The sequence below is a fragment of the Artemia sp. Qi Xiang Cuo genome, chromosome 8 (genome assembly GCF_049724085.1).
Source record: "Artemia sp. Qi Xiang Cuo chromosome 8, ASM4972408v1, whole genome shotgun sequence".
In the NCBI taxonomy this organism is placed as follows: Eukaryota; Metazoa; Arthropoda; class Branchiopoda; order Anostraca; family Artemiidae; genus Artemia; species Artemia sp. Qi Xiang Cuo.
In genome coordinates, this window is record NC_142801.1 from 77,860,994 (window position 1) to 77,877,106 (window position 16,113).

The 16,113-nt window shown below is 35.4% G+C and overlaps 1 protein-coding gene across 11 annotated transcripts in view; it reads right to left on the reverse strand.

Moving 5' to 3' along the window:
* Positions 1 to 1,200: 1,200 nt before the first annotated feature.
* The window catches only part of LOC148949817 (uncharacterized), a 33,356-nt gene continuing 18,443 nt past the window's right edge, over positions 1,201 to 16,113 (reverse strand). For 9 of the 11 annotated variants that reach the window (XM_089093769.1, XM_089093777.1, XM_089093772.1 and 6 more), the window contains one exon: positions 7,868 to 12,649. In XM_089093769.1, the coding sequence (XP_088949895.1) occupies positions 10,581 to 12,542 (1,962 nt within the window). In that variant the 5' untranslated portion in view covers positions 12,543 to 12,649 and the 3' untranslated portion in view covers positions 7,868 to 10,580. Of the gene's footprint in view, positions 1,391 to 7,867; positions 12,650 to 16,113 lie in introns of those variants that run through there. The other 2 variants (XR_016142160.1, XR_016142159.1) reach the window with 1 other exon arrangement.

Consider the following 16,113-nt stretch of genomic DNA (forward strand, 5'->3'; position numbering starts at 1 on the left):
CCACGTAATTTCTCTTTGAGAAAAAACTGATAAAGCTTTTAAAACTCAAATATCAATGCGAAGCGCCAAATATCATAATCAAATGTCATTGCTTTATGACATTGTTCAAATAAAACTTATTTTTAACTTGATTATCGTTGTAAATTCATTCTTTGCCTTTCTTTCCATTCTTAAACCAATGGTATATTTACCTTTTGCATTAAGCTGGCGGACACAGGATTCGTCCTATCGCTAGCAAGTGCGATTTAAGGTAATTTAAGGTAATTATTACAGCCCACTATATGTATATTTATATATATTTATATGCAGTGTTACAGCCATACCAATTATTCTCCTTTCCTTTTTTATTGTTTCATAATAATTTCTGGTCGTTTTGAGTTTGAGTTATTGCAATATATCGGCGCGTACAAACAGCTCCTCTCATTTGATCTGCCATCAGCGGTCCAATTACCCTGGAACGCGTATTTTGGCAGAAAATTTCTCAAAATGCCTTTGAAACCAACTTGAGACTTCGAAACCTACTTTTAATTCCTAAAAACATCTAATAATAACATTGCACTACTAATTACCGGTTTTCATATAAGTCTTGGAATAAATTAATTTAAATTTAGTTTCTTCAAAATTTAGTGTTCCACCGTTGAAGCCAAGTTTCGCGTTCAAGAGAAATCTGACTTGTCTACCCGTGAAAAGATCTAATGCCACTTATGTATCTATATTCTCTGGAACCCTCGCACCTCGGTCCGGGTTTTTATAATGGGTGAGATAGGGAAAGATCATACTGCTAATTATATATACAGTGACTCAAACCCAGTCTAATTGACTAGTAATAACACATTAATTTCATTTTGATTAATTTCTAACATAGTGATTTCTATTGTTTCCCATGCAATCACATTCCTTTCCTATTTTTTTGCTTGTTTTCTAAAATTGCAAAACCAGATTATAAGTAAACAAAAAGCTATAAGGGTTTTGCAGATACGTTCACAGAAATTATTCAAAAAGTACACCTTTGATTAAAAAGAGTTAAAATAATACTTTGGTACAACCCCTTGGCAAGCCTGTCAGTTATGCTCCTCAACCAAAAATGAATAAATAAAAAAATAAATCAATAAGTTTAGTCTTGGAAAAGAAGTATTATTCTATAATCTCCCTTTCGACTCTAGCCAGATCAAAAAGAACGGTGTATAAAAGCATTGGTTTTACTCGGATCAAAAACAATAGTGTATAAAAACATTTAGAAAAGGGCATTTCTAGAATCAAGGTAAATACTTTGGGCTTCATGATCCCAACTCTTCACAAAAATATCACATTTTTCAATTCGAAGGGTACATTCTATAAGCTGTGCTTCTCTTTCTTTGGCTAATGGAAATGCACTCCAAACATCATGATCCTATAAGCATAAAAGAGAAATGGAATCTGATGGGTAACTGAAGATCACTATTCCTCTTATCACTTATCTTATCACTATTGACTCTTAAATGGGAACTAGAACTTCCAATTTCAACCAAATGAGCCACCTCTAAAGCTTATACAATCATCCTTTCCATAAGAACCTTAAATGCCCCAGGAATGAAAAGAAATACATTTGGTAGCTGCGCTCTGATTACTTTGAGCCTTAAAAAGAGTACTAGAGCTTATGATTAACAATCCAATGAGTCCCCTCCAAAGCATATAAGACCACCCTTTTTATAAGAACCTTCTATGCCCGAAGGGCATAACTTACAACCTTTTCCCTGAGAGCTGTAGGTGGGGGGGGGGGGGTTGTCTTCTTCACATACATAATTTCCGAAACCTTCAACTACGATGAATAAAATTTGTACCTTCAAATTTTGATTGGAGGTGTTAAGGTAAATGCTGAGCGTTGAGGGGGCGCTGTTTGCTCTCAGATCACTTTGACTCTTAAAAAGGGCACTATAACTTACAATTTCAAATCAAATAAGCCCCATCTGATGTTTATAACACCGCCCATTCTATAAAAAACTGCTCACTTTCGACTAAAAAAAGAGCACTAGTCCTCTCAATTTCCAATCGAATGAGTCCTTTTTGAAGCTTCTACGACAACATATTCTAAGAAAACCTTATATGTCCAGAGGGCATAACTTACGACCCTTGTTTTGAAGGCTATGGGGGGGGGGGAGGTTGTCATCCTTAAAGACATAAATTTCAGACATTTCAACTACGTTGAACAAAATAGCCATATCAAAATGTTGATCGGAAATGTTTGGGGAAAGGATGGGCGTGGGAGGGGGGGGGGGCATTTAGCCTCCGATCGCTTTTGACAATTAATAAGGGCACTAGTCCTCTCAATTTCCAATTGAATGAACCCTTTTTGAAGTTTCTATGAGAAAACTTTCATTAAAAAACCTTATATACCCCCAGGGCCTAACTTACAGCCTTTGTCCTGGGGGCTGTGGGGGGTTTGTCGTCCTCAGACATCATTTTCAGACCTTTCAACTAGGTGGAAAAAAATTGCTTCCTCAAAATTTGATTGTATGTGATTGAGGAAATAGTGGGCATGAGAGGGGGGTTAGTTGCCCTCCAATCACTTTCGACTATTAAAAGAGCACTAGCCCTTTCAATTTCCAATCGAGTGAGCCATTTTTGAAGTTTCTACGACAACGCTTTCTATAAAAAACCTTATATGCCCCCAGGCAATAGCTTACAACCCTTCCCCTGAGGGCTGTGGGGAGGGGTGTCATCCTCAAAGATCTAATTTCCAGAACTGTCAACTACGTTGAACAAAATGACTATCTCAAAATTTTGATTGGATGTGTTCGGAGAAATGGTGGGCGTCAGAGGGGGATTATTTGCCCTCCTGTCTCTTTTGACTATTAAAAAACGCACTAACCCTTTCAATTTCCAATCGAATGAGTCCTTTTTGAAGTTTCTACGACAAAGCTTTCTATAAAAGCCTTATATGCCCCCAGGGCATAACTTACAACTCTTGCCCTGAGGGCTGTGAGGGGGTTGTCATCCTCAAAGACATAATTTCCGGACCTTTCAACTACATTGAACAAAATGTTAAACAAAGGGAAATTTTTATATAAGACAGTGGAACGCAACTTTAAATGAATACTTGATACTTGAATATTTGATACTACTTATTTGATATTGATACTTGACCCTTCCTAACACCGCACTATTCTTCTCTTAAAACCGTATCTACAGAATCTCCCAGTCTTAAAAGTATCATCATACTAAGTAATTTGCCACCAACAGAAACCAGGCTAATGCCTGTATAATTACCACACTCACTCTCATCACTTTTTTTTTATACAAGGGTTTAATTAGGGTTTTCTAAAAATCACTGGGTGCTTGCCTTTTTTCAAAAATCATATTCATAATCTTCAGTAATTTATTTTTAGCCTCATAACCAGGGGCGTCCCGAGGGGGGAGGGGAACCCGCCGTAGCTTTTTTGGCATTCGGTAAATTTTCGCCTTTGGATAAATTTTTTTCAGAAATTTTGCAAAATCGGCCGAAATTTAGCAAAAATCTTGATTTCTACAGAAAATTCGGCATAAATTAGGTAGCGATTCGGTAAAATTTACGAAGATCACCCCCTAATAAAAGGAGCCTCGGGACGCCTGTGCTCATAACCACCATATTCAAGAAACTCATTTACCACACTCTCAGCACCTGGGGCCTCGTCATTTTTTAGTGCTGTCAATGAACTTTTTCATTCTCCTCTATATCTTTTCCTGTAAATCTATCACGGTTTAGTACATTCTCAAAATGTTCTACCCATCTCTCTTTAACTCTTTTCTTATAACTAATTGAGGCCCTGTTTCTATTTTTAACTGGAACAAGTCCAGATTGACTACTCCTCAATTTATTAACATGCCAGTACAATATTTCACTATTATACCGTCTAGCTGCGTCTTCCAGACCTTCGGCAATTATTATCCATGGCCTCTATTTCACACCTACTTAGTTTATATTTTAATACTTCCTCCGCTTTCTTTGTATTCCTCTTACTTTCATACGATCTATCACTCAGATAATTCCTTTATAAGTCCCTCATCCTCTGTATTCAACATATTACTCCTCTATAACTAATATTAATAGCTATGTTTCGAATTTTCTTCCCTAAGACACCATCAGCGACTTCAAAAACTATTTTCCCAGAAATTATTCCATCCATCTTCTACATTGTCATATTCTAAGCTTTCCGGTTTAGTATTCAACTGTTCCTGAAAAGTTTCTCTCGAATTCTCATCCTGGAGTCTACCAACGTTATAACTTTACGGGAGGTGGTTACCCTTCCTAAACTTCAGCTTTAAATTAAACCGAGACAAAACTAGACGATGATCTTTACTTTTAACATCAATAACGGCACTTCTATATACTCTAGTATTTTGTATTGATCCTCCCAGTATTCGGTTTACAATAACATAATTAATAAGATTATAGCTTTAAGTCGAAAGTCGTCATCATGTCTCTATTTGTTTTTTTTTGTGGAATGATGCCGACTTACAAGTCACAAGTCGATAATCTTCATGTCTGAATTTGCTGTTTCTGTGCAGTGATGCTGACCTAACAGTCTTAAATTGATAGCCTTCGTCAAGTGTGTATTTGTTATTTTTGTTGACTGATCCTTAATAAGTCTGAAAAGTATCATCATACTATATAATTTGCTACCTACAGAAACCAGGCTAATGGCTCTATAATTGCTACACTCACTCTAGTCACCTTTCTTATACACCGGGGTTTAATTTGGTTTACCTAAGATCCCCAGGTACTTGCCCTTTTCAAAAATAATGTTCATAATCGTCAGTAATTTATTTCTAACCTCATAACCACCATATTTAAGAAAGTCATTTACCACACTATCAGCACCAGGGACTTTTTTGTTGTCTAATCCTTTTAGTACTGTCACTAATTTAATACTGTCAATAAACTTTTTCATTCTCCTCTATACCTGTAATTCTATCGCGGTTTAGCACATTCTCAAATTGTTCTGCCGATCTCTCTTTAACTCTTTTCTTATCATTGATTGCGGCCCCCTTTCTATCTTTAACAGGGACAATTTCAGAATGACTACTCCCTCTCAATTTATCAAAATGCCACTACAATATTTTAATATAATACCATCTAGCTGCATCTTCCAGATCTTCGGCAATTAATCCATGGCATCTACTTCACACCTCTTTAGTTCATATTTTAATACTTTTTCCACGTTGTTAACATTCCTCTTATTTTACATCATCTGTCACTCGGATGATTCTTTTACAAGGCCCTTCTCTTCTCGGTTAAACAAAAATCATTTTCACTATTATTCCTAGTTGACTTTCAAACTGTTGTTCCTTAAGGCATCAGCGACTTTACAAACTATTTTCCTAAAATTATTCCATTCATCTTCTACATTGTCAAATTTTAAACTCTGTAGTTTAGTATTTAACTGTTCCTAATAATTTTCTCTCGAATACCCATCCTGGAGTCAACCAACGTCATAGCTTTCCATAAGGTAGTTATCCTTTCTAAATTTCAGGTTTCATTTAACCCTATATACTACTAGATGGTGATGTTTACATTTAACATCAATAATAGCACTCTTATATAACCTAGCATACTGCATTGATCCAGCCAGTCTTCAGTTTACACTAACAAAATCAATCAGGTTGTAGTTTTAAGTCGATATTCTTCATCATATCTCTATTTGTTCTTCCTGTGGAGCGACGCTGACTAAATAGTCTTAAGTTGATAATCTTCATGTCTGTAGGCTATTTTTGGTTTCTATGGGATGATGCTGACCTAACAGTCGTAAGTTGATAGCCTTCATCAAGTCTGTATTTGTTACTTCTGTTGAGTGATGCTGACTAAATAATTTTAAGCCAATAGTCTCCATGTCTTTATGTTGTGTTCCTGTGGAGTGATACTGACTTGAAAGTCATAAGTCAATAATTTTCATTTCTGTATTTGTTGTTCTTGTGGAGTGATGCTGACCTAACAGTCTTAAGTTGATAGATTGTATCATGTCTGAATTTGTTCTTTCGGTAGAGTGTTGCTGATTTGATAGTTTTAAGTCAATAAATCTTATTTTTTTAATACTTGCTTTTAACTCTCGTTGAAGCAGAAATGATAGTAGAGCTCCAATGCTCCTCGTCATTGTATCTGAGAGCTGCAACCGTCTCGACTTCTTTGTGTCTCTTTTTATTTAACAATCAAATTGACAGCGTCCTAGTTTTTTCATGATGTTTTTTTTTTGTCAGACACTTTTTTAACTCTGATTTTTATATCTTTTTTTTCTCCAAATTTCTTCCTTCGATGTTGTGATACCTTTCCAGCTGCTGTCCACTTCCCTATTGATCTAGAGACAGTTTCTTCTTTCTCAGAATTATTAACTATATTTAATTATAAAAAAGTGCCAAACTCATAACCTAGTTTATATATTTCGGGAATTTCAAGATTTTTTTTCAATATGTTGGTTAGAATTTCGTAAGCTAGTAAAAAACGGAAACTAGCCCATAGTAACCGACAATTTAAACACACTCTTAAAAAACTGTCGAGGGAAGAAAAATCACTGTTTGAAGCTGATTCAGTGATGGTAACTGCTGTTTCCGTTAATCTTTATGGTATAATGGAAAAGGGGGGGGGGGACTTTTGAAATAACTCAGGAAAAGCTAAACGTATTAAGATGAATCCTTCAAAGAACGCTGAGGACAGCATTGAAATAAATCAAAAAGCACTGCGTGCAACAAGTTTATCAAAAGGGTACATCTGCAAAAACCTCAGAATGGCTTAGGGTATTAAGTTGAACCTACTAGTGAAAGCTAAAGGGGAGGCTAAACTAAACCAAGCAACACTATGTGTATTCATATTGTCAAATAAGGGTATCTGTAATATCTCTGCAATGGTTAAGTATATTAATTATACAGTCGAGCTGCTTGTCCCAACAGCTTTGCGATTAAACAAAAACAAATTCAACTTACTGAATAAACTTTCATCTTCTACGTCTAGCTAATACAGCTCTATTTTAAAGATCTTTCAGACAATCTTAACGCCAATGTAAATAATCAACATTTTTTGTCTCTTACGATGGAATTAAAAGGCATGACAAGTATTTCCAGATGTCCATTAATTGTCATTATTAGGAAAATATCAAGGATCTAAAAAAAAAACTTCCGCCGATTCATAATATGCAAATAACAGACGAATAGTAATTATAAAAAGAAAACAAACATTAAATTAAATAACCTTAAAATCAAAACTGAGTTCGGTTGAGTACTGAAATCAGACAAGAAAAGGACTGAAGAAATTAAGTTTGAAAACAATTTTGGAAGAATAATCTCTTCCTAGTTATATTGTTTCTAATACGTTGCCTATTTATTGGGAAATGAAACTCTGAACTCGCAATTGTAGTATAATAACTGCAGGCAAGATTATAAAATGAGCTGGATCCTATAGGCCTGATACTGCTTGTGCAAGAGGCTTTTTTTTTACAGTATCTCTTGACAGCGACCCTTGTCGACAGGAGTCCATAGCACAGGGCAGAAAACCATGTAGTGACCACGATGGCCAAATGATAGCGAAAAGCATCTATTCAACTGGAGATTCCTAGAGTTCCTTGCCATCCGGGTCCAAGGCGGCTTAAGTGCTTCGTGTAGACAGGAAATGCAGCCATTAGTTCCTGGCTTCACTATGCATATGTTATCAGTAGGAAAAGCGAAGACATTGCTATTTAAACCAGATGGTTCTCTTTCAAAATATTTGACAAAAGCAAGTTCTATGCTGTTTTTCCTAGGAGTAACAATATAATAGCCGATACAAAAATAAAACAGAAAAACAATTAAACTATTCAAATCAGATTCCACTTCTATTCCTGATTAAGCTGTTATACTAAAGTATTTCATTACGGATACACCTTTATTTGAAATATTTTTCATAAAATCTAAACACCAAGGTTAATAAGTAATATTTCGTGTCTTCTGGAATAGAGTTGAAAGACAACAACAATATTTCTATCGAATTCCGATATGCAAAGAATAGATGAATAAAGCATGATTGAAAACACACAAGAAAATAATAAAAATAAAACCAATTACTGTGCTTGTGACACGAAAAACCCACATTATATAAATAGTAGCTAGATATTTTGTATCTCAAAAACTGTACAGACCGAATGTGTCAGACACCTAAACTAAGAAGAACAAGCACTTAAAAATAGGCAAATGGAAAGGCATGAAAGATGGAATTTATCCGAGATATTTCTAATCCTAAAAAGTGTAGGCTACATTAAAAAAAAAAAAAAATCAAAACCAAACACTTAACTTTATAATATCTCTGACAAACACAGAATCAAGGGCATAAATTCACGAAAATGTAGGGAGGGGGCAATAGTCTTTTTTTTTCAATATCTAGGTGGACAATTTGATGTCTTCCAGTCATCCTTCAGTCTATAATGACTGAACGTATTGAACATTAAAATTTAGAAGAGCAAACACTTAAATATAGGCAAACTGAAAGTCAGAAAAGATGAAATTTATCCGAGACATTTCTAATCATAGAAAAAGTGGACAAAAAAGAATCTCGGAAAGATCACAATAAAACAAAATACTTAAATTTATAAAGTTTGCAACAAACCTGGAATCAGGGTCGTCATTTCATGACAATGTAAGCGGGAGAAATCGCTTTTTTAAGCTAGAGGGACAACTTTGTTATTTTCTCAATAGAAATAACAAAAGAAGGTATTTTTCACATTCTAGAAGGAGCGATCGCGACTATTCTATTTGCAATCTATAAAGCTTAAAACCACTACCTACAAGGTTAGAGTCCTGCTGTTAAATTCTTAAAATTTAAATTCTTAAAATTAAATTCTTAAATTTTTAAATTCTGTCGACTATGTAGCTCCGACTGTTAACTTATTTTTTTATTTTGGTGAACGAGCTTCCATCCTGTTTTGACACGATTGATTAGTATTTAGTAAAATTATGACATTTATAAAAATAGCAAAACAAAAATTGACAATCAAAGTTGTGTTGTTTTTCGAAATTAGAGAATTCTCCTTTTCATTAAAAAAAAGAAAAGAAACAACAGAAAACTTTGTAGATTTGTGGTTTTTGTATAATCATAAACAGCGTGATAGCACTGCCAAAGTAAAGAGCCAAGTGTGCTCAATATACGAGTATTATTTATTTTTCAACAAGGTGCTTTGCAGGGTAGCAGTTGTCATAAAAACTTCAAAAGGAGCTCATTTAATTGGAAATTAAGTGCTCTGGTGCTCTCTTTAGGAGTCAACAGTGATTGGAGGACACCCACCCCCCTCCCACGCACCATTTTCCAAAAAGAACATCTAATAAAAATTTGGATATATTCATTTTGTTCAGCATAGTTCATAGGTCCAAAATCTATGTCTCAGTGGATGTCAACTCCCCCCCCCCTAGCCGTCAGGGCAAGGGCTGAAAGTTTTGGAATTCACCAATTGTTAACATATAGCTGCTGTTACAGTTACAAATTTATTCTGAAAATTAGCCACTGCTTGGTTTATGTTAATCCTTCTGCTTTACTATTGGCAAATCTCCTGTTATAGCATGTTGGCAAGTCAGATTTGCAAATGGAGACATTTGCATGCAAATACAAATAGGGTTTCCAATTTCTTTCACTGTCAAATTTTTTAAGTGTTAAATTATAGTTAAAAATCCTTTTCCCTATTGTTTTTTTATAATTTACAAGTTAAAATTAGACTTTCTTAATATTCCAAATTACAAGGAAGGGCTTTCTCCGCCTCCCACTGGTTTAAGATACCAGATAATTGATATCTTCGATATATTTACTATTAAATTTTATAGATAAATATAATCTGTTATCTTTGTTAACCTTCTTATTAGAATCATTCTATTTTGAAATAAATCTTGCTTAAGACTATGGATTATTTCCGTCACTGATTACTGACTGTTCTGAAAAGCCGAGTCCCATGGTTTGAACTGCTATTGAACTTTTTAGACACATATTCAAACTTATGCTAGCTTTATTTTGAAGAAATAAATCAAGTTGGACAATTTAGGAATAACTAGATTGGATAACTAAAATTATTGTCAGCGCATCGATTTCTTATAGAAACCTTTTTTTTGTTCATCTTCATTTACTGACTGATTTTTACTTTGTCCTTATACGCTTAACTTCAATAACTGATTTGGTTTCCTTTTTTTCTGACAATTTCTGTTTGTCAAAGTCTCTGTTTTGATAACTAAAAAGAAAATGTGGAAACAGAAGAAAAGGAAAATACTTAATAAAAGCAAGTATTATAACTTTTGAAATTAAGATACTGTAGATTAAAATATTACTATTTAAAAAAAAACTACAAAATTCTTGTTATTTTTGGTGTGAAACACAAGGAGACTTCAGCAATACTTAAGCTAATTAGCTTCTTTGCTTAGGTTCTCAGCTTTGAGCGCACAAAATCTGCTCGTTTTCTAACTTAGCACATGTGTATTCAACACCATAAACCCCTTATGAACACCATAAACCCCTTAAATTAATTTTTAATTTACTAACACTTTTACTAGCTTTACTAGCTTCAAGTCTAAGCAGTAATTTTTCCATAATTGATATGGAAAATTCTGCCTAGAGTCCTAAATTACAATTAAGGTAACCAGTACAGCTTAGAAGGAGGTTTCAACTCATCCATCAAAATTCTTAAGTCTTCATTACTGATGTAACCCAGTATTTTTTCAGTGCATTCCTGTGGTAGCCCAGTTGTGTTTTTAAAGAGAAAATAGAACATTTCGCTGTCTTGCTCAAGTAACTCTTTCCTCTCCATAGCCTTTCTGACATGACTTTCTATCATATAATCGTACATGGGAAACTTGGCTTTATAGTCAATTGACTTTAAAACTAGCATTATATTTTCATTCCTCAAATGCACTGCTAAGCACATTAGGGATCTTGCCAAAAAGTCATAAAATGACAAGTTAGCATGATTAATCTTCTCATTCTTCATGCTTACTATTTCTCGTTCACATTTATCCTGAAAATCTCTCATTCCATGAATTGAGGTATAACTTATTGATAGCAGATTCTGTTCACTAACATAAAAATTTGCCACTTTCATTTTAACAATATGGCGTACGAGAGTTGCAACAGTTGCTTGGTAATCCTGGTAAAAATCATTCTTATTACACTTACAAGCAATGTGCAATGGTGTTCTTCCATCCTTATCTACAGAGTTTATGTCTGCATCAAACTTCAAAAGCGTCTCAATAGCCCTCCAATAACGAAGTTCAGCACCTAAGTGTAGGGGTGTAATGCCATTTTTGGTTTTAGAATCAACTCTGGCACCGCATTCTAGCAGTAATCTTATGACCTCTACATGCCCATTTTGAGTTGCAATGTGCAGTGCAGTGGTTCCATCTTTTTGCTTAGCATTTATATTAGCTCCTTTATTCAAAAGCATATTGCAAATGTTTTCATTTCCTTTTTGAGAAGAGATCTGAAGAGGTGTAATATCAGTCTCAGAATCAACTTTTGCACCCCATTCTAACAATAATTTTACAATATTTTCATAACCCTCTTGAGCTGCGACGCACAGTGCAGAGGTTCCATTCTTCAGCTTAGCATTTACATTAGCACCTTTTTTCAGAAGTATTTTGCAAATTTCCTTATGTGCTTTTTGAGCTGAATGGTGGAGGGGTGTAATGTCATTATTAGTATTAGAATCAACTGAGCAACCCCATTCCAACAGATGAAGAGGTGTTGTGCCGTCTTCGGCTTTAGCATCAGGAATAGCACCTCTATCTAAAAGTAAACCAACAATTTCTGTTCGGCCTTGCTGAACAGCGAAGTGAAGTGGGGTGTATCCTTTTTGCCATATTACTGATGGCTGAGATTTTTGCCATATATTTTCCATTGACCTTTCCGTGCACATACCATTAACATTAGCTCCTTGTTTTAAGAGATAATCCACAGTTTGTAAGCAACCAGTCCAGGTTGCAACATGAAGTAGACTAGCACCATCCAAATCTCTGGTATTTACATGATCTCTAAGCTTTAAAACTATCTCAGCCATTATAATATTCTTATTTTCAATGGCATATAAAAGCGGAATTCGATCTTGTTTTTTTTCATCGATTCTCTCTCTCATCGACAACTCTAGAAGCGTCTTCACAATTTCTATGTCCCCATTTACGAACGGATCAAAGAGTGGAGTTTCTTCATATCTATCTTCAGCGTCAATAATATTAATTTTCTCTTGAATCATGTTAACACCTTCGATATCACCATTTTCAATAGCGAGTTGACACGATGCAGAAGGATTATTTAGAAGCAATTTAGCAATTACTAAATGTTTGTGCTTAACAGCATCCAAAGGAAACACGTATCCTTCTGACCATGCTTTTGAGTAAGTCAACCCAAAAGATGTGATTAGCTCTTGAGTCAAAAGCAAACTGGGTTGCTCCCTCCTCGTTGTACAAAGCGCCTGCCTTTCTGAAGCAGGATGCAAACTGGCCCAATACCGTACCCGATGGGTACGGCATTTAACATTTGGGTACCATTTAGGAAGTGCACAAGTGCACAATTCAGGGATTGCATCGTCAGTACCTTGCATGGCTACTTCAGCCCTTGTCCTAAATGGTCAGAATATTGACTGGTGTTTATCAGCTAAAACTTCTCAAATTGAATCTTTGCTGCCAGATGAATTTTGGTAGTTACATTCTGAAAAAAAAGGCTACGTAAAATATTATTTCGTTTTATAATTGTTTCAGCAAGTCAGATAGGTCCAATTTCATTGATATAGCACATAAGAATATTGTAAATATTGAAACATTAAAACATTGGACATTACTCTTGCCGATTTTGAATTTTGACTGAATATTCATAGTTAGCATAAATTGTAATTTCGATCCAGCACTTTAGTTCTAAAGCAAAAGAACTTAGGTAAAATAGATAAATATTCACACAATGAAGAACTTCCAAGAACAGTTGAATACTAAACTGGAGTTTAAAATTTGACAATGTAGAAGACAGATTGAATGATTTTAGAAAAATAGATTGCGAAGTCGCTGATGGATTCTCAAGGAAGAAAGTTAGAAACTCAGCTAGAAATATTAGCGAAAATGCTTTATATTCAATAGAGAGGAGAGGCTCGTACAAAAATCCCTTGAGTGATAGATCATTTGATGAATAAGAGGAATGTAAAGAAAGTGGAGGAAACATTAAAACATGAATTAAAGAGGTGTGAAGTGGAGGTCATAGATAAAATTTCTAAGGATCTGGGAGATGCAATCAGAGGAAATAACAGTATAATATTGAATTAGTATGTTAATAAACTCAGAGGGAATAGTCAATCTTGACTTGTCCCAGGTAAAGATAAGAACGGGGCAACACTTATTGATAAGAAAGGTGATAATACGGGTGATAACAGTGAATGTCGTAATTACAAAAGGATTAGCTTAGCCTCTGTAGGAAGCAAATAACTTAGTATGATGATACTTTTTAGATTTAGAGATGCTGTAAATTTAGTTTTAAGAGAAGAACATTGTGGTTTTAGAAAAGGCAGAGCAAGTGTCGATCAGATTTTCACTCTTAGATTAAGAATTGGTCCTAGCCTTGATTAAGATTACGGTTCTAGCCTTGCAAGATAAATACATTAAACATGATTTGTGCTATCTATGAGAGTAACATTGTTACAGTAAGGTAGGAAATGAGGTTAGTAGCTAGTTTCATATTAAATCAGGAGTTATGCAGGGTTGTGTACTATCACAACATACATGGATCGTTTTTGATGGACTTTGCCCTAAGGAGCACAGCGAAAGCAATGAGAGAACACTGAATCAATTGTGTAAGTAAAAATCTCCTAGGCTTATATTATGCTGATGATTAATTAAGGATCCTAGATGAAAATGTTAGTAAAAGGAATTAATTTTTAGAGATTTTGTGAGTTCAGTATGCAAGGATAGGTTTATAAGTGAAGGTGAAAAAGTGATGTTGGGCAACAAGAGGATAGATCAGGCGGAGAGTTTCCCCTACATAGGTGGTGTTATTGGTAAAGGTGGTGGATTCAATGAAAATGCTAGAAGAAGAATGGCCAAGGCGCAGGGTTTTTTTCACAGCTAAAATAAAATTTGGAAGAACAGGAACATAAGGCTGCAAACCATGATTAGTATATTGGAAGCTACAGTGATGACAATGGTCAAGCATGGCTCTTCAGCGTGCGCACTTCGAAAAGCGGAGGAGGATTTACTAGATGTGTTCCCGTGAAATTGCTACGGATTGTTTTGGGTAAACAACTGACTGACCGTATCTTAAACAGTAAAATGTACGAAAAATATGGTTCAACCCCGCTTTCTAGAGCTATAGTAAGAGAAGTGTTTAGTGGAACAAGTTCTGCGGATGATAGATTGTCAAAGATCGTCCTTGTTGGCCAACTGGCAAGGGTTAAATGAAAAGTGAGTCGTCTCTAAATGGGGTGGGAGGATGTCACAAGGAAAGATTTACGGGAAATAGGAACTTATTGTGAGGGTGTAAAGAGAGAGGCTTTGAATAGATTGGGATGGAGGAGGAGTGTACATGGCTGAGAAGGTCTCAGGCGGTTTGGTGCTACAAGGAGTTGCCAGTAGTAGCACAACTAGTAGAGTTTACCAAAACTATCGCGAATAAGATACGAACGTACATTAATTTAATAAAACTTTTTTTTTTATTCTGATACTACGACGCAAAAAATAGCTCTGTTCAAGCCTATACGTTTTTCAGCAAAACAGCAATGATATTCCAGCCTATTTAGGGTTTAACGAGGCAAAACCCTCCTTGTAATTAATAATAATTTCTGCTCGGTTTAAGTTTACTTCTATCCAAGTCTCACAAATAAAAGAGGGTTTTTATTGATTTTAACATCACACTTGTATTTTTTCGAAGCAGAAGATTAAAATGACCATAAAATAGTTTAAAAGCTTTCATAAATACTAATTTGTTGCTAAATGTTCTCCCATACATTTCCATACAATGGAAGGACACCACCTCAACTTGACTACTTTCTAATAACTGGGTCTTGGAGAAACTCTATCATGAATTGTAGAGTCTTTAGAGGCGCTGACACAAGCTCAAAAACGGGTCGGACCACAAATAAGTGAAGTCTATTCTAGCCATTACACTAGGAGCGTACAAAATTTACCCCCCCCCCCCACCCCAAAGATACAAAGTAGGACACCTTGAAGAAAACAAATCCTTGAAAAATTCTAAGAACTTTCTAAATGGTTCAGCATCCTGGATCTGGAACATTTTGATGAGTCAGCAGGCAATACCAAGGACGAATGGAGTTCAATTAAAGAAAATATTAGAGGCAGGCAAAAAGAACCTTGGGAAAAGAAAACAAAAACACAAAAAATGTATCTCTGACAAGACTACCAAACTGACATCACAGAAGTAGTACCTGGGCAACAAAATGGCGTCGACTGGCTTCGAGTACCTCAGGAGGCAATACCATAAATCAGCACGCAAAGACCGCCACAGATATTTGGATCGAAAGACAACAGATATGGAGAAGATATCACAACGTACAGATTGGAATAAGCTCTACCAGCTTCTTAAAGCGGCTTCTGGTAAAACTAAGAATCATATGACTTCGATAAGAAGCAATGATAGCACTATTCTCACGCGTAAGGACGATATTACAGAAAGATGAATGCATCACTTTCAAAATTTATTTAATCCTACAACATCTGTAGCGACCTTCCTATCCCAATCCTCCAACATCAACAAAATTCTCGCAAATAGCAGCAGCTCTCCTAGTCGGCCCACTAGGGAAGACATATCTAGTCATCATGTCTTCTAAGTTGATGTCAATGTTGGACCACCGACTTTGCAAGAGATCCAGACGGCACTCAAGAAACGGAAGAATCAGAGACACCTGGAATTGAATTGATCCCAACAGAAATTTTAGCAGTCCCAAGCCTAGCTCCAAGACTTCAAAATCTGTTCAATACAATTTGAACCCAGGAATTTTTCCCTAGGATTGGCGACACTCTATTATCATTCTTGTATTCAAGGGTGAAAGAACTGAATGCAAAAACTGCCACGGTATGTCTCTCATTAGCATAGCTGCAAAGATCTTTGATACTCGTTTCTTGAAATACTTTCGATCTGCAAGAAACTCGACAAACCAACCCAATAAAATTGGATTC